Source organism: Salarias fasciatus, chromosome 16, assembly GCF_902148845.1.
Source record: "Salarias fasciatus chromosome 16, fSalaFa1.1, whole genome shotgun sequence".
NCBI classification, from domain to species: domain Eukaryota; kingdom Metazoa; phylum Chordata; class Actinopteri; order Blenniiformes; family Blenniidae; genus Salarias; species Salarias fasciatus.
In genome coordinates, this window is record NC_043760.1 from 17,102,702 (window position 1) to 17,125,291 (window position 22,590).

Genomic DNA, 22,590 nt, shown 5'->3' on the forward strand with positions numbered 1-22,590 from the left:
CCTGGATGAGTCATAATTTTCTCCTCCTAAATTCAGATAAAACAGAATTTATTTTATTTGGCCCAAAACACCTGAGAGAAAAAATATCTAATTAAATATTGACCCTAGATGGTGTTGCTTTAACTCCCAGTAACACTGTGAGGAACCTGGGAGTGATCTTTGACCAATACTTATCCTTTAATTCCCACATTAAACAGGTCTGCAGGACTTCCTTCTTTCACCTGCGTAATATTTCCAAAATCAGGAACATGCTGACTCAAAGCGATGCTGAGAAATTAATCCATGCATTTGTTACCTCCAGAGTAGACTACTGTAATTCCTTGTTATCAGGGGGCCCCAATAACTGCCTAAAAAGTCTCCAACTCGTTCAAAATGCTGCAGCAAGACTTCTCTCAAGAACCAGTAGGAGAGATCATATCACCCCAATATTAGCTTCTCTTCACTGGCTTCCCGTTAAATCCAGAATTGAATTCAAAATCCTCCTTTTAACCTATAAAGCCCTAAACAACCAGGCCCCATCATGTCTTAAACAGCTATTAGTCCCATACTGTCCCAGGAGAATGCTTCGTTCTCAGAGTGCTGGTCTGCTGGAGGTTCCTCGGTTCTCTAAAAGTAGAACAGGAGGCAGAGCCAACACCAAAACCCTGGATGAAGAGGCTGTCTCTTCGGTGGACTAGAGCCGTGCTTGAGGGATCGCAGACAGATCATCAATCGCGGCTGATCCATTGAGACAGCCTGGATTCAATGGGTGCAATTCTAATTGGGCATCAATCAAAACAACTGCTCCACTGATTAATCGAGGAACCTGAACCCAGTGGGTGTAAGCGTTTACTTTACCCCGGGCTTCTACCATGTGGAACTGGCTCCCAGTTCTGCTCCTTCTCTCATTTCAATGTAATTTCATTGTATTGCTACATGTCATTGATGATTGTTCCTCTTGCAACCTATGTACCCTGTATTTATAGGTGAATTGTATGTAGATACAAGAAACTGTCTGTCCTATCTCCTTCTCTTTCTGTCCCCTCACCCCAACCGGAATAGCAGAAAGCCGCCACCTCTGAGCCTGGTTCTGCAAAGGTTTCTTCCTGTTAAAAGGGAGTTTTCCCTTTCCACAGTCGCTGATGCTTGCTCATGTGGATCTGTTGGGATTTCTCTGTAAAAGTGTCCAGAAACGACCATGTTGTAATTGGCACTTCATAAATAAAGCTGAATTGAATTGAATTGAATTGAATTGCTAAGGTACTGAAACTAGGAATAATTTCCACATCAGTTTTCAATTTCAGACTGTTAAGAGGATTTATTTTGATCTGTTTTAAGTAAAAATTGCATGATTAATGTCAATACAAACTCAGAATTCTCCATACATTCGAAGTTAAAAGCTTTCTTGACAAAAAAAATCATAGAGTTGCTTCAACTGTCTTCACATTTTCACATTCAAACATGAACAAGAAAACCACGCAAACTCTCCATACAGAAAGTTCCAGCCTGCAACTTGCTCAGAATAAGGTGTAAGTGCAATGTATGTACATTTGTTCTGGCCATGGCGTCCAGCATCAGTGTCTCTCATCCAGATTTATTCTGATCTTCCTCCAATCTTCTTCCCAGCATCTTCTTTTGGCCGGGTTTAACTTCCACTGAAGTCAGCCACTGCATTGCATGTATATAGTCAGCCACTGAAAGTAAGTAAGTAAGTAAGTAAATTTATATAGTGCTTTTCACAGATGTTGGTCACAAAGTGCTTCACAGATTAAAAATCCCAAAAAACGATTCACAGTACATAAGAACATCATATAAACAGTACATGTTACTGGCCCAGATGGGCAATGCATGCTGGGAGCTGTACTGCCTGGAGCATGGGATCCAGCCAGACGGACAGATGCCCTCAGACAAGACTATTGGGGGAGGCAATGACTCCTTCAATACCTTCTTCAATGAGACTGGAGCAGGAAAGCATGTTCCCAGGGCAATCTTTGTTGACCTGGAGCCCACTGTTATTGGTGAGTCATCTGTAATATTGGATGCTCGATTTTGGATGCTTCCTGATCAGTCTTAAACTAATTTGGGGATCCTATTTCTTTTCTTTTTTTTACCATTTCCACCTAAGCTTGTAAAAAATTCCAGTATTTTATCAAGCATACGGTCTTGTTTCTTCTTATTCACAGCACCAGATGTATACTGACGATATTCCACTTATTGCCTGTGTAGGTTGTTGGCATTCCTAATTTGTTTTCTGAATACTGCATTTTACAGATGAAGTGCGCACAGGAACCTACCGTCAGCTGTTCCACCCTGAGCAGCTGATCACAGGAAAAGAGGACGTTGCTAACAACTATGCCCGTGGACACTACACCATCGGCAAGGAGATCATTGATCTGGTCCTGGACAGGACCCGTAAACGGGTGAGTTTGGCATCCTTGATTTGCTGAACAAGTGTGACAAATGACATTTCAACCACTTGAAATTGCATATTCAAGGCTGTGAACAAAGTGTTAAATAATGGATTGTTTTACAGGCTGACCAATGCACTGGCCTTCAGGGCTTCCTGATCTTCCACTCCTTCGGTGGAGGAACTGGCTCTGGTTTCACCTCCCTACTGATGGAGAGACTCTCTGTTGATTATGGGAAGAAATCTAAGCTGGACTTTGCTGTCTACCCAGCTCCCCAGGTTTCCACGGCAGTGGTTGAGCCCTACAACTCCATCCTGACCACTCATACCACCTTGGAGCACTCTGACTGTGCCTTCATGGTGGACAACGAGGCCATCTCCATTATCTGCCGCCGGAACCTGGACATCGAGAGACCAACCTACACCAACCTGAACAGGCTCATCGGCCAGATCGTATCCTCCATCACAGCCTCTCCGCTTTGATGGAGCTCTGAATGTCGACCTGACCAAGTTCCAAACCAACTTGGTGCCATATCCCCGTATCCACTTCCCTCTGGCCACCTATGCTCCGGCCATCTCTGCTGAGAAGGCCTACCATGAGCAGCTGTCTGTTGCAGAGATCACCAATGCCTGCTTCGAGCCAGCCAATCAGATGGTGAAGTGCGATCCACGTCATGGTAAATACATGGCCTGCTGTCTGCTGTACCGCGGTGATGTGGTGCCCAAAGATGTCAACGCCGCCATCGCCTCCATCAAGACCAGACGCACCATCCAGTTTGTGGACTGGTGCCCCACAGGCCTCAAGGTGGGCATCAACTACCAGCCCCCCACTGTGGTTCCTGGAGGAGACCTGGCCAAGGTGCAGAGGGCTGTGTGCATGCTGAGCAACACCACGGCCATCGCTGAGGTCTGGGCCCGACTGGACCACAAGTTTGACCTCATGTACGCCAAGAGAGCCTTTGTGCACTGGTATGTCGGAGAGGGGATGGAGGAGGGAGAGTTCTCCGAGGCCAGAGAGGGTATGGCAGCCCTGGAGAAAGATTATGAAGAGGTTGGCACTGACAGCATTGGAGAGGAGGATGAAGAGGGAGAGGAGTACTGAAGGGCCACACATGACAACTTCTAAAAAGAAAAAATTTAAAGATGTGTTCCCAAAACAAATGTAAAAACACGTTCCAAAAAATTAAGACATGCGTTCCAAAAGAAAATGTAAAAACATGTAAAAAAAAATGTTAAGGCATGTATTCCAATAAAGTGTAAAAACACGTAAACAGAAAATGCCAAGGCATGCGTTCCAAAAAAAAAAGTTCAGACTTGTTGGACAAAAATGTCATGACAGGTTCCAAAAAAAATGTCAAGACATGTTCAGGGCTTGAAGACCTCCTGCACAGTGCCGGAAATCCGGCGTGGAGATATTTTGATTTTTTTTTTCTCTCTGTGACCAGTCATTAAGTGACAGTTCTAACTACCAGTGGTACTCAATGTTCAGGAGTTTTAGCCAATCAGAGGGAGTTGGGTGGGCCTTAAAGGTGCTGTCGGCAGGATTACCTTCGCAAGATGGCGATTTGACCCATCCAAGATGGCGATTTGGAACTCGGAGTCGTGCCCACCTCGGGGTGCCGAGCGGGGCCGGCAGTGTCGCTGCCGCCTGTGCCGGCGGGTTGATTCACCTGTGACCTTTTCACGGCGGGCCTGGGGTCAAAGCCTTTTTTTAAAGAATTTGTGCGTAGGGAGGATTACCTTCGCAAGATGGCGATTTGACCCATCCAAGATGGCGATTTGAAACCAAAACTTGATTTCTGCCAGAAAGTGATTTCCGGTCCGCAGAATCAGTTTTTAGCAAGCAAAATAAGCCGATTTTTACATTGTAATGTCCATTTACTCATTTTTTAAGTGGCATAAAGTCTTGGTTTTGCTCAAATGTTGTAAATCTGACTCTGTTGTGTTATATTAAATCATTTTGAAGCAAAATATCGATCCACATACAATACCGGAGGCATGAATCAGCTTTTGGCAAGCAAAATAAGCTGATTTTGACATTGTAATGTCCCTTTTCTCAATTTTCAAACCATACAATGCACTGCTTGGGATGAAATTACTCTGTTGAGCAATCTCGCAATTTTCGTCAAAAAAAAAAAAGAAAACGTGTCGCCATCGTGACATATCTTTATAGCATAACAACAAGCCAGGTTAAAATCGCCAACTAGCTTACTGGTATTTAACAGCGATATCAGGCAACTGGACGTACAGGAGGCTATCAAACGTAAACACAAATAAACATCGTTGGATGATCAGAAACAAACTTGTTTGAGCCCGATTAAGACTGCCGCAGAGCCACAGAAGCTGCGTTTTTCAGCTGCCCGCAGACCGGAAATCACTTTATGGCAGGGAATCAGTTTTTGGCACGACACCGGCAGTGTCACGGCCACCTGCGCCGGCGGGTTGATTCACTTGTGACCTTTTCACGGCGGGCCTGGGGTCAAGGCCTTTTTTTAAGAACTACAGTAGAAACAGACAGTGTCCTCCGGGGAGTTTTGATGATGTTATGCCCGATGAAGCAGGTAAATATGCGGGCCTGGACTTCCTCGTGTGCGTTCACGAGAAACAGAGCTTTAAAGCGGCGCCCCCTCGACCAATCAGGATAGAGCCTCAGGGGCTCTTCTGATTGGTCAAAGATACCTGGAGCGGTCGAGATTCCTTTTCAGCTCAGAACAGAGACAGATGGAAACGCTGCGCCCTTGCGGTAGTGCAATTATGCTACACTCTTAAAGGATTATCAATGGATACTCTAACATTTAATCCAAAGAAAACACAGAAAAATTAGCATTGACTAGCAAAATCTTGCCTACAGCACCTTTAAGTGTTTCACACTATGGACAAAGCATCTGATTGGTTTGTAGCCGTGCGCTGATCACTTCACTGGCTTCTCTCGTCTCGAGGCAGCACTAAATTTCCAGCAGTAGTTTTTGTAAATGGAATAACTTTACAAAGCCGTCTCCTGCACAGTGGGCAGGATTTTTCTGATGTTTGTCCAACAGTCCTGTGTGCACCCGACTGTCTGTCTGCCCGTCTCTCTCTCTCTCTCTCTCTCTCTCTCTCTCTTACTCTCTGTCTCTCTCTCTCGTGTGTGCTGTGCATTGATGGCGCGGTTTTTCCTCTTTTTTGTTTCAAATCTGATTGATGGAAAGTGACAACTTAATTTAGCTTAGCTATGGTCGGCTATTTGGAACTAAGGCTGGAAACAAAAATGTAAAGCTGAAAGTATAAGTGGATAGGCAGAGAATAATCGAACAATAGCGCTGTACGCCTGCCACATTAAGGTATATCGCTCAGAAAATTAAGAAACTACATTCCACTGAACTAAATAGTGACATACATCAAGTTCCCTTTCGGAAGCCGCTAGTCAGCTAACAGTTAGTCTTACCCGGCAATCCTTCTTTTCCTCCAAATAGCAGACAAAGCCAGCACTTCAAGTCATTTCTGAGTAAACGCTAACTCGGCCCGTCTCAGGGAAAGAAATTGGACCATCTTCACACACATCCGCACTTCGAATTGTTAAACTTCTGCTCTGAGAAGCGTACTTAGCTCCTTCATTTGTGAAGATAACCCCGGAAGGACAAACAGTCATGAGGAACCAATAGAAACCCAGAGTTTTGATTGACGTATGCACTATCCAATGAGGTTGCTTCTTTTTAGATGACGATTTATTGGCCAATAATAAATAAAGAAACACGCAGCAAATATAACTATTTACTTCCGGTTCTCACAAGAAATGGCTTCACTTGACAGAGTTAAAGTTCTAGTTTTAGGTGATTCAGGTAAGCTTTAACGCTCTATCCCAGTCGACATGCTTCATATGGATGTGTATTATTCTTTTTTGGGGATATGTGCTCATTGTTTATGAATTTAGCTTATTTTAGAAATCCTCTCTTTTCCTTTCTGATAGGAGGCACATTTTGTCAATGCAGTAGCTTCGCAAACATCTATCAATAAACCTATAACTTTACTGTGAAGCAATAGCTTTCGTAAATAAAATATAAAGGTGTTTATTGTAGACCTTAGCATCTGCTTATGTGGACTCCTTAATCGCCTTGTTTTAATGTGTTTCCTCTGTTTCATTGTAATGGACTGAACTGTCATGTGTTGGTGTGATAAAAATACATGTTTGCCTTACTAAAGCAGAAACTGTGTCAACTCCGCCAAAGCTGAATTAAATACCTACACTTCACCGACACTAAAAACGTCTTCGATTCATGTGTAGAAGACTAGGGATTTGCTTGATGGGAACCAACTGAAACTGACTCTGGATCGTGCTCTTCAATATCTGGAATGGAGCCGCAGTGCATTGTGACCCCCTAGACAACTATTATGCCGTTTGTTATCGTTTCAATTCTAATTGATTCACTTTTCTCTTGTCGGTTGCAGGAGTGGGAAAGTCCTCCTTGGTCCATCTGCTTTGCCAGAATCAAGTATTAGGGAATCCGTCGTGGACTGTGGGATGCTCTGCGGATGTGCGGGTAAGCTGGCTGTTTTTCAAAACATAGTTCTGTTGACTGAAGTCACGATGTGATCCTTTATGTGTTTTTACGTTATTTATGTGATGCAAAAATAATGCAAGCCAAAGTTGATCACCATGGGAAATCCATGGTGATTACGTTTTGCTTTGAAGAGGTTGTGCTTCAATTCGCAAAACTGGTTTATAGTAGGCTTTCTTTATAAGTAAAATGTTACATCTTAAGTTTATTTTAAAAGATAAGAATAGCTGTTAAAAGCTTTGTATAAGTAGAGGATTACAATCGTTGAAGTATCTAAAATAATACCTTACCCCCAGGTTCAAGACTATAAGGAGGGAACGCCAGATGAGAAAACCTTCTATATTGAACTGTGGGATGTTGGAGGATCTGCCGGCAGTGCCAGCAGTGTCAAAAGCACGCGAGCAGTCTTCTACAATTCGGTCAATGGTAAAGCAAAGTTTCACAGGATTGCGCAAACAACACATCTTTCCTTTTAATGCTTTCATGACATTTGTTCTAATCGTTTTTGGATTTGGGGATTTCAGGAATCATCTTGGTACATTATCTGACAAATAAGAAATCCTCTCAGAATCTCTACCGCTGGTCTCTGGAAGCTATGAACAGGGATTCCTCTCCAACAGGAGTCAGGGGATGTTTGGCGGCTGCTGCAGGAAACTGTACAACGGGGTTGGGTGACACTGATCTTTGTGAAGGCCACAAAAATGTAACCTATATGCATAATCCTTTGGGTAAATTGTGACTAAATCTACCGCAAAAATATGAAACAACTATGATTTACAATGTACTTTAGCAGACACTTTTGTCCAAAGCAACGTACAACAGTGGAGGCAATTCAGGGTTCAGTGTCTTCCCCAAGGACACTTCAACATGCGGACAGTGTGAGACAGGAATCGAACTCACAACCTCCAGAGTGTGGGACGACTGCTCTTCCCACTGAACCACAGCCGCCCCAGTGTAAACTATGAACTATAAACTATGTTTATAACTAAGTGAAGTCTATTTGACATATTTAAAATGATATCTGGAATAAATGATTAATATCACTGTTCCAATCACATGTAAAACCAGTGACTGTTTTTTTGAAAGATTGGATCAGGGAACACCAATTGTTGATGCCTACTGTACACTTTGGCCAGGATTTTTAAGTTTTTCAAAGTCCTCATACCATTGCCAAAATTGCGAAATACTTCACATTTAAAGTTCAAAGCAGTAACATGGCAAAATAGCCTTTTTTGTGTGTTTTCAAGGACTGTACCAACCCCAGATATCTTGCTGCAGGCACATCAAATGCAGTGAAACTCAGCAAGTTCTTTAACAAGGTGAGAAACCCAAAGTCATTTTATTAACTGCACTTTCACAATATGTCAATTATACCCATGTTCATACTTTAACACTTGTGTGTTTGGTCTTACTGAAATTATGATCAAATATGAGATTGCATAGTTATCAAAACCATGTAACGTAACTTTGTTAATCATTGTAATTTTTTTTTTGCCCAACAGGTAATCAAAAAGAGATATTTTACAAGGGATCCAAGTCAGGTGACGATTATTTTCTCTTTTTTTCTGTTGTAAAATGTAAGGAATAACACAAATATACAGTGTTTATTGAAAGTACATCTTTATTAGCACATTTTTAATTGTTTCTGCAGATGACCGGTTTCACAGACAGTAAACGGTTCAACTTCAAAAGCTTGCACTATGACTGAGCCAGGAATGCAACTGAGAGGAGCATCAGCCATGGATGACGCGCATCCGCAACATTTCCACCCACTCTTTGCATTTGTTGAAGTTTTAATTAAGTTGAAGCAAACACATTTGTAAATAGCTGATTCAACTTGCACAGGGATTTTGCAAATGAGAGGTGGAGATGAGGAAAATAAAAGGAGCAAGAAAGCTGAATTAAAATCAGAACTTTTTTCCATGTGCTTTTGGCACAGATAATCTTTGTGGATTCTTTTATAAGTGAAGAGCATTTTACAAGCATACACTTCATCAAGCCTGATTCGTTTTTCATCAGCAGCTATGCAGTGAGCATTGTCGCTCGATCAGTAAACACTCATGCAACATTCATTGATGGCTTCATGATTTTCTTGATCCAAGAACTGAAGTAATTCAATTTGGTGAAGACATGAGGATAATGTGGATTAGAACAGTCATCTTTCTTGGTGTATGCTGTGATACCTTCAACCTTATTGTTGCAGATAAGTGGTCCACCAGAATCGCCCTGCAAGAGAAGGATAAGAGAAAGATTTGTTAGGTCTGTGAAAACACTACATTTGTATGTAGTTTTGTAATTTGCCTTTGTTCTGTTTGAGATTGTCTCCCACCTGACACACTCCTCCCTTCTTTTTGTTGAACTTGGTGCACATCATATGTTCACTGTTAAAATTTTTTTCGAAGATTTTTTTACATTCAAAGCTGAATTGTATTTTCTCTGTAGTTTCCCTCAGAACATCTGAAGAAGGCATTTTCTCTCCAGTTCTTCCCCATCCAGCTACAGCACAGTTGATGTTTGCAGGAGTTTTTCCATTTTTGTTGGGTATTCCAATAGTCTTCACATACTTATTGAGCTTGGCCTTTTTTTTCAGCTGTGAAGAGAGCAGTTTAACAGGAAGTCACAACAGATATGAACACATTGATGTGTATGGAAAAAAAAAAAAATCACACCATCCTTTTTACCCCCTTCAGTACAAATGTGTGAAGAAAGACAATGCTGCTAAAGTTCTTAATTAACCTAAAACATGATGGCTATCACACCGCAGATCACAAAGACATTTAAGTTTTACGATGCAATTTATGAAGTGCATCTTGAGTTTTAATTTTACCTGAAGTAACATGATGTCATATTCATATTGTCCCGTGAACTTTGGATGCAGATGGTATCTGGCCACTTCAATCCGTTGCTGAGTTTTTTCTTTAGCAGTAATGTTGTGACCTCCAAGCACCACCATCATTTCTTCAGAACTGACAAACAGGGAAGTGAAAGGTTGGAAAGTTATCAAAATATTGTGAAACATTTCAATTGTATATGATGCCAAGTGGTAGAACTGAATTTACTGTTGATGAGGGATTTCCAAATGTAAGTAGATTCCTACACACAAAATAAGATTCCTGACATGAAATATTTGTTGATACAATATGCTGTTCATGTTGTCACATAATGTATTCTATACAAAAATTTTGGACATTAAACAATATTATCCACAAATGATCCATCAATGACAAATTGTTATGACAATCGAGATTCAGAGCAAAACTTTGCTTTTAATGAGAAAAATCAACTCACTATTTGCAGTGTGCAGCAGTCAGAACAAAGTCCTCTCTAATAAGTATCCCACCGCATGAATGTGTTCCATTAAACTGGAGTGATGCCATGTAGGGTCTGGAATGGGGCTTTGCAACCCTCCCAGCCACGATGTTGCTCTCAACAGCTCCTAATTTGTTAGATATGATAGAAGAGCAGTTAAATGCCACAGACTGTATCCACATCAGATGCTGATGCATTCATCCTTCTTTTTGAGTAATAATTTTCAAATGTTTCATCTGATCTTACCAGTGATGGAGACGAGCAGGAACATATATACGATGCAGCTTATCTGGATCATGGTCATGCAGATGTGAAAGCCCACTGGTTTGATTCTGCTCAACCACCTCAACTGCAGCACCCTCAGTACAAGTGTGTGCAGGTGTAAAAACACTCCTGCTCTGACAGGAATTGAGACCACATTTTCACACTTCATGCTAGAATGCTGCTCTTTCTGCTGCATGCATGAAGTCCTGTTGTCTGGAAACAACTCGTCTTCCGCCAAGAAACATGAAAATGGTGTCCTTTTTTTGGTCAGTTTTGTCCATCCGTCTTTGCAAAATAGCTGAAGCTCAGCTAGATTGTTTGGAGAGCATCTGCAAACAGATATTTTCAATTAATAGAGCTTTTCAGATGGATTCAATTCAATTCAGCTTTATTTATATAGCGACAAATACAACACAGTCATTTGCAGGTACCTCTACAGAGAAAACCCTACAGTTCCACATGAGCAAGCATAGGCAACTGTGGAATCAAAAAACTCCCTTTTAAAAGGAGGAACTTTGCAGAACCAGGCTCAGAGGTGGTGGCTTCCTGCTATTCCGACTGGGGTGGGGGGACAGAAAGAGAAAAGAAGAGGACAGACAGATTGACTTTCTAAATCAGCTCCACATTGCTCCACTTTCTTCAAGTGGTTCAGGACAGGAGGTTTCAGATCACGAACGGTTAATTGTGAAGACAATTGGTTAATGACACGTCGTAGTGACACATGGAGTGAGAAAGGAGAGAAGAGAAGCTCAGTGTTGGTCCTCCACCAGTCTTGCATAACTTATGGTAGCTACACGAATAAAATGGTCCAGAGAGGCCTGAACCAGACCTAAATGTCAGCTTTACAAAACAGAAAGGTCTTAAGCCTAGACTTGAAAGTAGAGACTGTGTCGGTCCCTCTAACTGAAATTGGGAGCTTTTATGAACCTAGGAACCTCCAGCAGGCCAGCTCTCTGAGAACCAAGTGTTCTCCTCAGAGCAGTATGGGACAAACAGCTCTTTAAGATATGATGGGGCCTTATTGTTAAGAGCTTTACAGGTTAAACGAAACATTTTAAATTCTATTCTAGATTAAACAGGAAGCCAGTGAAGAGAAGTTAATATTGGGCTGATGTGATCTCTGCTGTTGGTTCTTGTCAGAACTCTTGCTGCAGCATTTTGAATCAGCTGCTCTGTGCGATGTTCAAAGCTTTGAATACTTGAATTAAAAATAAAAAAATGAAACATGATTGAAACTTCTTCGGATTCTTGTGTATGCCACACTTTTCAGTTTTCAAAAGTTATTTTCTTTCACTTCACAATTATTTGGCATGTTGTGTTTATTACATACAAATCCCCCCAAAAAATCATTTACATTTTTGTTTGAAATGTAACAAAATGTTGAAATGTACAAAAAGTATAAACACTTTTGCAAGCCGCTGTATTTGGGTGTGTGCTTGTCATCGCTGAATGAAGAGTCCAACAGTTCAGGATGTGCATTTCCTCTGTGCCCCCATGACCCCATTGTCAGGATAAAACTGGCATAGAAGATGAAGTAATTGATGAATGTGTATATAATAGGGTTTTTGTAATTTTGCTCTACTCTTTTTAAGGGACTGTTTTTTTTTTTTTTTTTTTTTGCTTTCTTAAAGTGCCAATGCCTGTTAGTAATAAACTTTGCATGAGGGTTTATGCAGTTTGTGGTTAACAAGCTCACAGAAACCATATGTGGTGTGTTTACTTCCTGCAGACAGGCAATATGAAAGAAGACGTCTGACATATGGAGTGATAAAAGAAGAGGTTGCAAAAGGACTGCAATAGGTAGAAGTGAAGACACTTTTGAAAAAATGCTCTTAAAACTAGAATTACTGACTCAACTATTTTGCTATTTTGATCAAAGTTAAATATGGAGTCCCACAGGGTTCTGTTTTAGGACCTATACTCTTCACATTATACATGCTTCCTGTAGGGAACATCATCAGGACACACTCCATTAACTTCCACTGTTATGCAGATGATACACAGATCTACCTATCCCTGAAACCAGATGATACCGACCAACTTGTCAAATTAGAAGCTTGTCTTAATGACATAAAAACCTGGATGAGTCATAATTTTCTCCTCCTAAATTCAGATAAAACAGAATTTATTTTATTTGGCCCAAAACACCTGAGAGAAAAATTATCTAATTAAATATTGACCCTAGATGGTGTTGCTTTAAAGCGATACTTCAACATTCTGGCAAATTGGCCCATTTAGCACAATTATTTAGTCATTTCGAACAGCATACTTACTTTTTTTGTGAGGGCGAGCTGTTGTTTATTCAGAGGTGAGTCGGGGAAGGTTTTCAGGACGGACACAATGGAAGTGGATGGTATTTTGGTTCCCCCTCGTCAAACTCATCAAATACACAATCCAACAACCCCATAACACTTTGGTGGGCAAATTATAATCCGCACATTCACTACGCTGTGGAACACCAACAAATAATATTGTAGCGTTACAACACTGAAGCAAATACTGGGAACTACTTTTTCTTTTGAAATCACTACTCCCAGACAAGTAGTTCCGTCTTCGCAATCTTCGCATTAACAACTCAATCTCGTAATTTTGCATTAATATTTCACATCGTAGTGAATGTGCGGATTATAATTTGCCCACCAAAGTGTTTTGGGGTTGTTGGATTGTGTATTTGATGAGTTTGACGAGGGGGAACCAAAATACCATCCACTTCCATTGTGTCCGTCCTGAAAACCTTCCCCGACTCAACTCTGAATAAACAACAGCTCGCCCTCACCAAAAAAGTAAGTATACTGTTCGAAATGACGAATGAATTACGCTAAACGGGCCAATTTGCCAAAATGTTGAAGTATCGCTTTAACTCCCAGTAACACTGTGAGGAACCTGGGAGTGATCTTTGACCAACACTTATCCTTTAATTCCCACATTAAACAGGTCTGCAGGACTTCCTTCTTTCACCTGCGTAATATTTCCAAAATCAGGAACATGCTGACTCAAAGCGATGCTGAGAAATTAATCCATGCATTTGTTACCTCCAGAGTAGACTACTGTAATTCCTTGTTATCAGGGGGCCCCAATAACTGCCTAAAAAGTCTCCAACTCGTTCAAAATGCTGCAGCAAGACTTCTCTCAAGAACCAGTAGGAGAGATCATATCACCCCAATATTAGCTTCTCTTCACTGGCTTCCCGTTAAATCTAGAATTGAATTCAAAATCCTCCTCTTAACTTATAAAGCCCTAAACAACCATGCCCCATCATGTCTTAAACAGATATTAGTCCCATACTGTCCCAGGAGAATGCTTCGTTCTCAGAGTGCTGGTCTGCTGGAGGTTCCTCGGTTCTCTAAAAGTAGAACAGGAGGTAGAGCCTTGAGCTACCAGGCTCCTGTTATGTGGAACCAGCTCCCAGTGTCTGTAAGGGAGGCTGACACAGTCTCGGTTTTTAAGACGAGGCTTCAGACCTTTCTATTCAATAAAGCTTACAGTTAGGGGTTGCGCCTGCTCTCTCTCTCTCTCTCTCTCTCTCTCTCTCTCTCTCTCTCTCTCTCTCTCTCTCTCTCTCTCTCTCTCAACTGTTCTGTAAGGTGTTGTTGGGAAAATGAGTCGTGGATTGTTCGTATAAATCTGTGAACCTGTGTCCACTTCAATGTAAATAAAATGATCTCTCCCCCTCTCTCTCTCTTTCCACTGTGGGAGACCAAAAAGTCAAAACACCAGAAACCCTGGATGAAGAGGCTGTCTCTTAGGTGGACTAGAGCCGTGCTTGAGGGATCGCAGACAGAACATCAATCGCGGCTGATCCATTGTGACAGCCTGGTTTCAATGGGTGCAATTCTAATTGGGCATCAATCAAAACAACTGCTCCACTGATTAATCGAGGAACCCGAACCCAGTGGGTGTAAGCGTTTACTTAATCCCGGGCATCTACCATGTGGAACCGGCTCCCAGTTCTGCTCCTTCTCTCATTTCAATGTAATTTCATTGTATTGCTACATGTCATTGATGCTTGTTCCTCTTGTAACCTATGTACCCTGTGTTTATATGTGAATTGTATGTAGATACAAGAAACTGTCTGTCCTATCTCCTTCTCTTTCTGTCCCCTCACCCCACCCGGAATAGCAGAAAGCCGTCACCTCTGAGCCTGATTCTGCAAAGGTTTCTTCCTGTTAAAAGGGAGTTTTTCCTTTCCACAGTTGCTTATGCTTGCTCATGTGGATCTGTTGGGATTTCTCTGTAAAAGTGTCTAGAAACGACCATGTTGTTATTGGCACTTCATAAATAAAGCTGAATTGAATTGAATTGAATTGAATTGAATTGAATTGAATTGAATTGAATTGAATTGCTAAGGTACTGAAACTAGGAATAAATTTCCACATCAGTTTTCAATTTCAGACTGTTGAGAGGATTTATTTTGATCTGTTTTAAGTAAAAATTGCATGATTAATGTCAATACAAACTCAGAATTCCCCATAGTCAAAGTTAAAAGCTTTCTTGACAAAAAAAATCATAGAGTTGCTTCAACTGTCTTCACATTTTCACATTCAAAACACCCACACAAACAAGAAAACCAAGCAAACTCTCCATACAGAAAGTTCCAGCCTGCAACTTTCTCAGAATAAGGTGTAAGTTCAATGTATGTACATTTGTTCTGGCCATGGCGTCCAGCATCAGTGTCTCCCATCCAGATTTAGTCTGTGAAAAATGAGAAGAGTAAATTTCATAGTTATGGTGCCTTTAAGCTATCAGTTTGACAATGGCAGTGTTCACACATTCACCGATTGGCCTCATCATTGGGTTTATTGGAGGAAAGCAGTGGAATGCCTTTCAGGCTTTGCACAGATGCGTTTCTGCATACAAATTTTAATTGACAGCTATCTTACACTTTAGAAAATGCTCCCTGTCCAAAATAATGTAATTCAAAATTAATTATGCGCATTTATGTTTTTCCAAAATTGTTTGGCGCCCCTAAGAAATCACTTCTGGTCTCCAAGTGGGGTCGGGACCCCAAGGTTGCGAATGGCTGCCGTAATTAATGGCACTATTGCACATGTGCGAGGAGATGGACTATATCAACAGTGGTGGCTAAACATCTGTGTACTTGTCATTGTTGTATTGTGTATTGTTTTCTGCATGCATATGTGTGTGTGAGGTGTCATTACTAAAACAAACAGCGCTGACTTGTGGCCTGATGTGAAAACTACAGAATTTCAGAATTTCAGTGGTCAGAATTTCATGTCAGCATCAGTTTGAAGGGCTGCAGTCAGGTTGAATGGTATCTACCAATGACTCCTTTTCACACAGCAGAGGCATTTCAAGAGCTTTACCTGGACAAATGCATACAGATATTGATAAGAATCTTCATACTGCCCTATGCTGATTATTGGATCATTGCATCATTCTGCCAATCAAAGTTGCAATTTACACTCACGTATATGTTTGATGAAATACATAAGTGTTAACTTTCTCAAGAAACTACATATTGTTATTAGAAGTAGATGTTAAAGGGGAAGAGAAACACACAGAATACTCCTGATCTATGGAAAAATGGGATCAAGACCTGTAATGCATACAATTTCTCATGAGAAAGAAATTACAAGACAAAAAACAAACAAACAAACAAACACTGGTAGTGATTCAGAGGAGGAGAGGTTATCAATAGACTGACAGTAACACAAATTGGTGCAGGTGTGGACACTGTGTGGTGATGGACAGCGATGTGGAGTGTGTGTGTGTGTGTGTGTGTGTGTGGAGATACATGAAACACAATGGACTCTAGCTTCGTAGACTGCGCCAAGTCCGCCCGCTGTCAGCGGAGCGCAAAGTGCACCGTCGGCGGATAAAGTCAAAGGGGCGTGTCCACAAAACTGTCCTAATTTCGTGAACCAGGCGCAGTCACGCCTCCATCCCGCCCACTGGCACAGGTGGCGCAAGAGGGAGGAGAGAAAGTGGGTTTAACCCAGCTGAGAGTAATTTGGCCAATCAAATGAACACCTCTCCTTTTATTCAAATGCACTGCTGCAAAGGACACTGCTTCATTAACATGATGAACTATATTTTATTTCCTGGCCTCAACACTAAACCATAGTGAAGCAACAATGTATATGAAGGTATTTTAAAATAAATAATCGCTTGAAGAGCTTGGGGAACCAGACAAATGAAATAACAATGCAGACACATTTACAGGCTAATACTTCTTTCAGAGCGCCGATCGGCTCCGCCGAGGTCTTTACATACAGTGCGCGCTTTTACGCACGGCACTATTCATTCACAAAGAAAGACAAGGCAAACTGACAGGTGCATGGCTGTAGCAAATGCGTCGTGACAAGATGCAAGATCAATAAAACACACTAAGAGCCTGCCCAAGACTGTCCGAACCGTGTTTTGATCCGATGGTGTGAAATAACTTCTGACATCGTGTGGGTTTCCTCCTCAAAATCACAGGTAGAAATGATGATTCACCTGCTTTTTACGCTGTTCAACGCATGCATATACAGCCGTGCGGGATCCACATAGTTTCCGCGCCTGCAATATGTTCATTTTATTTTTTTAATCAGATCAGTCAACTGAATGAAGCCGCTGTCATTGCGTGGAGTGTGTTGGTCAGCTCTAGTGACAAACGGACTGGTTGTCCATATGAAGGATTTTCTTTAAGCCGCTTCAAAATGACCTGAGAGATCTTCCGAGCACAAAATAGAGACTGTTCATGCATGAATGAGGCGACACAAAGCAGAGAGTCCCTCATTTTCGACTCATTCATGATGACAGAGTTGGTGTCACAACTCTGTAGAGACAACGTATCCTGCTTTGGGCCCGGCCGAATTGTACATTGACCCACTTGAAACCATTTTCGCGTGTGGTTTGTTTTTCTTTTGTCTTTTCTTTCTTTCTTTCTCTTTTTTTTTGTGTGTTTTTTTTTTTTGTTGGTTCTTTGCCTGAGGAAGATCGACAGCGGTCGAAACCTAGCGCGAAAATAAGATAAATAAACAAAATATTAAGTCAAGAGGATCAGCAAAACTTTTAATGCCTCATGTCTGCTTTATCAATGCCTCAAATCAGGTTTCAAAATTTATTTAACTTTTTACAGTGCGCATTTGCGCAGCGTTACCTCTCACTGACACTCCGCGCACTCGTGTCCCTGATAAACACGCACACACACACCAACACACATAAAAAAGTTGTATTATTAACCGTCAATAATAATCAAAAGCATATTAAAATTAGTAAAATAAGTCTCCCCGGCTGCGCACCAGGACGGACAACTTCCCACACGGTACCGTCCTGACTCTGCTCATTTGATTCTGGGACTATAGGCTCGACAGGACAAAGGTTTTTATTTAGAAAATATGTTCGTTCTAAAATTAATTTTTGGAAACGAAAAATACATGGTTTGTTGCACTTTGATGGAGGATATAATATTTTACCTGAATCTGTAATTGGCACCTCTGGAGTCGCTGGGCCAGTGCTCCTGCTGTCAACTACCGTGTTCACTGTTGTGTTTAATTTTATTACATTAGTTTATTTTTTTACACCATTTTATGTTATAATTATTTAGTTGTAAACTGACAGCAGCCTACAGTAATTCTATGCCTGGAGGTGACGCGTGAGCGCTTCATGCACCACTGCAGGTTCTACACTGGACTGTACAGCAGCTGGAGGTCGATCGGGCATTTTTGGGGCAGGATTAAATTTGTTTCGCTGTTTGTCCCGCGACTGTTCTGACTCTGATTCAGAACGTTCCTCCTCTTCACTCCAGTCAAGATCGCTGATGTCCGACAAGTCTCCGCCATCCAATTCCCCCTCACTTACGTCCTGTATCATTGCTAAAGCTTCTTCCACCTTATATCTCTTATTTATGCCTGTTTTTATTGTCTTTCTTTTGGGATTTGGTTGATATTTTTGGCCGTCTGTCTGATTGTCTGCTGTCAGAGCTCGCTCCCTGTTCAGACGCGCGCATGAACCAAAACAAATCAATCGCAGAAAAAAAAAGCCCTGTGAAGTGCGTCTTTTTTTATCAGCAGTCTGTGAGACCGCTGTTGGCCTTTGGAGGTATAAATGCTTTGTTATATTATTTGTGTCATTGTTAGGACCTTATTTGCTTCAGAAAAACATACAAGACACATATTTAATAAAAGTCAAAGAATTAGAGGACAGGGAAATTAGTTTTAACAGATTTATTTGAATTCCAAAAACCCAAACGGTCTGTCAGACCATTTTGGCTGTTTTTCAGTGCTAAAGAAGATAATAAAAACAATTATGTGCTTCATGAGTGATTCTGTGTATCTTTCATGACACTGACAAGCTGTCAGTGTCATCAGATCCTCCGCTCCCCAGCCTGCTCACACCTTCTGCACTAAACTCTCACTGCGCCCAGCTGATTCTGTCGACCCCTCCCCCTGGTGCGCCGCCACGCCAATCTCGGCGCAAGTGCAGCGGACCGGCCAGACACCCTCTTCTGCGCCTGTCGAAAATAGGAATGCGCTGCCTCCGCCGGTGATCATCGCCAAGTTGTGCCGTCAAATTAGAGCCTAGTGACTCATCCGTGCCGTTGGTTCAACCTGCATCACCCAATATGTACACAGAAATGTAATCAGAAATAATCATTGTTCCTGTTGCTCTAAATGGTTGCATTTGAAAAAAAAATAATAAAAAAAAAATAGAGAGAGCAGCCACAGGATAGGAAGTAAACAGATCCTGGCGCTGGAGCTTTCTCACTTTCTTTCTCCGTTAACTTTGATGCTACAGCTGTATAATATGTCTGCATAGATATGCTTCAATGCATCCACTCTTTTCATGATATATTTCCACTGAGGCTCTCCTTGAATAAATGTCTGGAGGGAACAAGCCTGTGCAGAATGAGCACAATAAAGTCATGTCTTATTTACATATGAGACATATTAAAGCCGCTCATTAATTAGAATAAACTGGCAGGTTAATTCCAAATAAAGATTTAAGGTGCTTTCATGGTCATTTAAAACATAATTAACTTATTTTTTTCTTAGAATTAAAAGTCCCATAGTCATAGCCACCCCACCCTCCCCACCCCGCAAAGCAGCTTGGGCTGCTCTAGCCTGGCTAGGACCGCCACTGCTCTCAGCTCCTCCGCTTGAACAACGAGGACCAGAGTCCACAGCGCTCCATCTCTGGCTACAGCCTCCGTTTCCTCACCTCGTCTGCTGGAGGCTCTCTCACGGCCGTCACCGGGGCAGCAGGCGGGGAGGGGGTGCGGCGCGGGGTTCCTCGGCTCGGCCTGACCCCGGAACGTGAGCTCGGAATCGGACCTGTCCGCGCTGCGTCCTGCCCTGCCATTACTCCACGTGCCCGCCGGGTTCACAACCCGGCCGTAGCCCGGGTCGGGCGGTGGGGTTTAATGTTCGCTCAATGCAGACTTTCAGTATATTAATCGTGTCGTGCATGCACGCGCACATCACATACACACATGTTCACATACTTTTCTTTTTCAATCTGTGTTTGGGGGAAAGCAGTCTCCAGTCAAGTCCAAGTCAAAGTTTTAAGTCAACTCGAAAATCATCAAATTCATGAACCGAGTCAGACTCGATTCATGAATCATGAACTGAGTCTGACTCGATTCCAAGTCATGTGAGAGTCCGACTCCGTTTCTATAGCAACTCTTTGATCCATTCAAATCTGCAGGCCAGTTTGAACTGGATTCCATTTTAAATTTTTGCGACCTCCAGTGCAGACATACAGCCTCTTGCTGTCAACCTTTATGATCCAACCATTAAAAAACTGACCTTGTAATTGCTGAGCGAGCTTTTGGCTTCCAATTCTTACTGAATTCAAGTTTTCCAGGGCATTTGACGGAGGACAAACCCTCAGGAGAACCAACCGCTCACTGAGAAATGTAAGAACCTTTGTTTTCAAGTCAATATTTCACATTATTACTGGAAATAACAACAAAAGTGCTTTACGCCAACGTTTTCTGAATTGGCAACACTCCACAACAACTTTACTGGCTTTTACTGTTTCATTTAGCTCATATTGTTAGATTTAGCAGATGTGTGTGTGTGAGGCAGGTGTATATTGGACATTTGTGAAAGCAACATGTTCTGAACCGATGTATTTACAGCAGTCATCCAAGATGAACCAGTTTGCACCGAGTGGGCTTCATCGAGAGCCTCAGACATGCCACCAATTGGGGTCCCACGCACGTGACCGCCGAAAGTCCCATGTGCGCCCAGGGTATGAGCCCTACTCTCACCCCTGACTGGAGCGCCACCCACGTCCCCTGCAGGAGCTGCCTACATGCCTCCAGCAGGAGCCCCACCCAGGCACCCAGCAGAAACCCCACCCGCTGGGGCCCCAGGTATGGAGATAATTTTGTTTCTTTATTATTCAATCAATCATGGAAACATGGACTCAGACTTCCATGTAGTGGCAAGCACTTCAATAAAGGCTATATCAGTTTTAATCTTTTTTAAGTATGTTAGCACTCTTTTTCATTTGACAGGCCCATTTAAACCATTAACATTAAAACTGACAAATTTTACAACCTTGTTCATGAGAAGAAAAAAAAGTGGTTTGACAGTAATATACCTCATAGCCTCTCAACAAAAAACCTGAAGAAAACGCCTCTCTTACAATAAAACCAAGCATAAAAAACAGAAGAAACTAAACCCTTCCCCTCCCTTTAAGTACCGACTCCCCGAACACTTGGCACAATCCAAACTTACCAACCGGGATCTCCATTGAACGCTTCCGAAACACAACATACTTAACTAATACTTTGCCCGACCAGGAGTCCCAGGTACATAAACTTATAATTATTCGTCATAAAATAACACAATATAAACATTTTCACACCCGCTCCAACTATGAATGTAATGGTTGAAACTGCCTTTCAAGTGCAGTACCCAAACAATCGCTTTTTTGATAATATATCCAGAACCAGACTAGAAGAAATAACACAACAACAGGAGAAATTATGAATCATGAATAAAAGATCACTTTGTGGTGGGTGGGTGTGCTCTGAAAGAACGAAGCCGATGCCGATATGAATGAATGACCTGAGGGAATGAGCTCTTCGCTTATTATTAATAGTGGAGATTAATGTGAACACAGGACTGAAGGGAAACTGCTAAAAGTCAAGTTTGACTCCGCGAGATTTGGAAGAGTGAGGAGCCGATTCTCTGATGAAGAATTTTCTAGTCTGTTCCACAGCGACTCCACACACTAGAAGATCAGGAGAGGAAGATCTGGTGCGATCTGTCCTCTGTTGTCGTCTAGTGTGTGGTCTCTGAATCGGGGAAGACTGAAAAAAGCCTGTAATGTGTACTGGCCTTTACCGAATGCGGAAGCAGCCAGCAACAGCGCGGAGACAGGTGGTGGAGCGAGGTCCAAACGACCAATAGGAGCTCTTCTCTCTTCCACCAGTGTTGGCCCCGCCCATTGGGTTCAGTCAGATTCGCAAGCAAAACTTTTGGATTTGCAAGCAAAACTTCAAAATTCAAAGCCACCATTTTGTACCACTGACTAAGTTGACACACACCAAAAAAAAAATAAAAAATAAAAAAAATAAGGTGGGGGTAGTGGCTCCTTTTCTGCAACTTGATGGCAACTCCCTTGACCAATCGCACTTGAAGCAATTGAAGCATTTACTAATGGTTTCTTTCTTTCTTATGTCTGTATTCTTGTTTGTGTTGTACGTCGCTTTGGACAAAAGCGTCTGCTAAATGAAATTGTAGAATTGTAGAATTGTAGAAAACCAAAGCTTTTTTCTGTTTTGATCTAAAAAAAAAATGGTGGGGTTGACATTGAAATTATTTAGTTCTCAGATCTATTCTATTTGATTGAACTTTTATTTTTTAATTGCAACTTTATGTTTTTTGGTCTCAACTCTCTTTTTCGTTTGCAAAACCGTTTTTGATTGATTGAATAATAAACAGGGCTGAAATTAATTTGATGCAACATTTGGGTTAAATATGAGAACAATATTCAACCCAATCATATGTTAGAATCGACCCGGGGCTGAAATTTATTTGACCCAATGATTGGATAAAATCTCTGAACCCATCTGTTGGGCAGGGGTGAAAGTAAGATAAGATTCTTGCAGGAACTGTGCAACTCAAAACATTTTTT

The 22,590-nt window shown here is 41.8% G+C and overlaps 2 protein-coding genes and 1 pseudogene across 2 annotated transcripts; 2 read left to right on the top strand and 1 right to left on the bottom strand.

The window, feature by feature from the left end:
* Window positions 1–1,816: 1,816 nt before the first annotated feature.
* LOC115403627 (tubulin alpha chain-like) lies at window positions 1,817–3,497 on the top strand (annotated as a pseudogene).
* A 2,644-nt stretch (window positions 3,498–6,141) lies between these two features.
* On the top strand, window positions 6,142–8,675 carry LOC115403444 (rab-like protein 3). Its single transcript, XM_030112339.1, has 7 exons — window positions 6,142–6,204; window positions 6,812–6,903; window positions 7,218–7,347; window positions 7,446–7,543; window positions 8,169–8,240; window positions 8,424–8,462; window positions 8,573–8,675. The coding sequence occupies exons 1-7, from the start codon at window positions 6,159–6,161 to the stop codon at window positions 8,627–8,629; spliced, it is 534 nt and encodes a 177-aa protein (XP_029968199.1). The 5' UTR covers window positions 6,142–6,158; the 3' UTR covers window positions 8,630–8,675.
* On the bottom strand, window positions 8,537–10,629 carry LOC115403630 (mast cell protease 1A-like). The gene is made up of 5 exons (XM_030112599.1): window positions 10,477–10,629; window positions 10,210–10,357; window positions 9,749–9,887; window positions 9,251–9,511; window positions 8,537–9,147 (listed from the first exon to the last, which is right to left on the bottom strand). Exons 1-5 carry the CDS (start codon window positions 10,532–10,534, stop codon window positions 8,980–8,982), a joined length of 774 nt encoding a protein of 257 aa, XP_029968459.1. The 5' UTR covers window positions 10,535–10,629; the 3' UTR covers window positions 8,537–8,979.
* Between the last annotated feature and the right edge of the window lie 11,961 nt (window positions 10,630–22,590).

Coding starts and splice junctions, on each gene's coding strand:
- LOC115403444 (XM_030112339.1), top strand. CDS start 6,159: ATGGCTTCACTTGACAGAGTTAAAGTTCTAGTTTTAGGTGATTCAG. Junction 6,904..7,217: donor GATGCTCTGCGGATGTGCGG/GTAAGCTGGCTG, acceptor CCTTACCCCCAG/GTTCAAGACTATAAGGAGGG. Junction 7,348..7,445: donor CTTCTACAATTCGGTCAATG/GTAAAGCAAAGT, acceptor TGGGGATTTCAG/GAATCATCTTGGTACATTAT.
- LOC115403630 (XM_030112599.1), bottom strand. CDS start 10,534: ATGACCATGATCCAGATAAGCTGCATCGTATATATGTTCCTGCTCGTC. Junction 10,358..10,476: donor CCTGCTCGTCTCCATCACTG/GTAAGATCAGAT, acceptor CTAACAAATTAG/GAGCTGTTGAGAGCAACATC. Junction 9,148..9,250: donor AGAAGGGAGGAGTGTGTCAG/GTGGGAGACAAT, acceptor CTTCTCTTGCAG/GGCGATTCTGGTGGACCACT.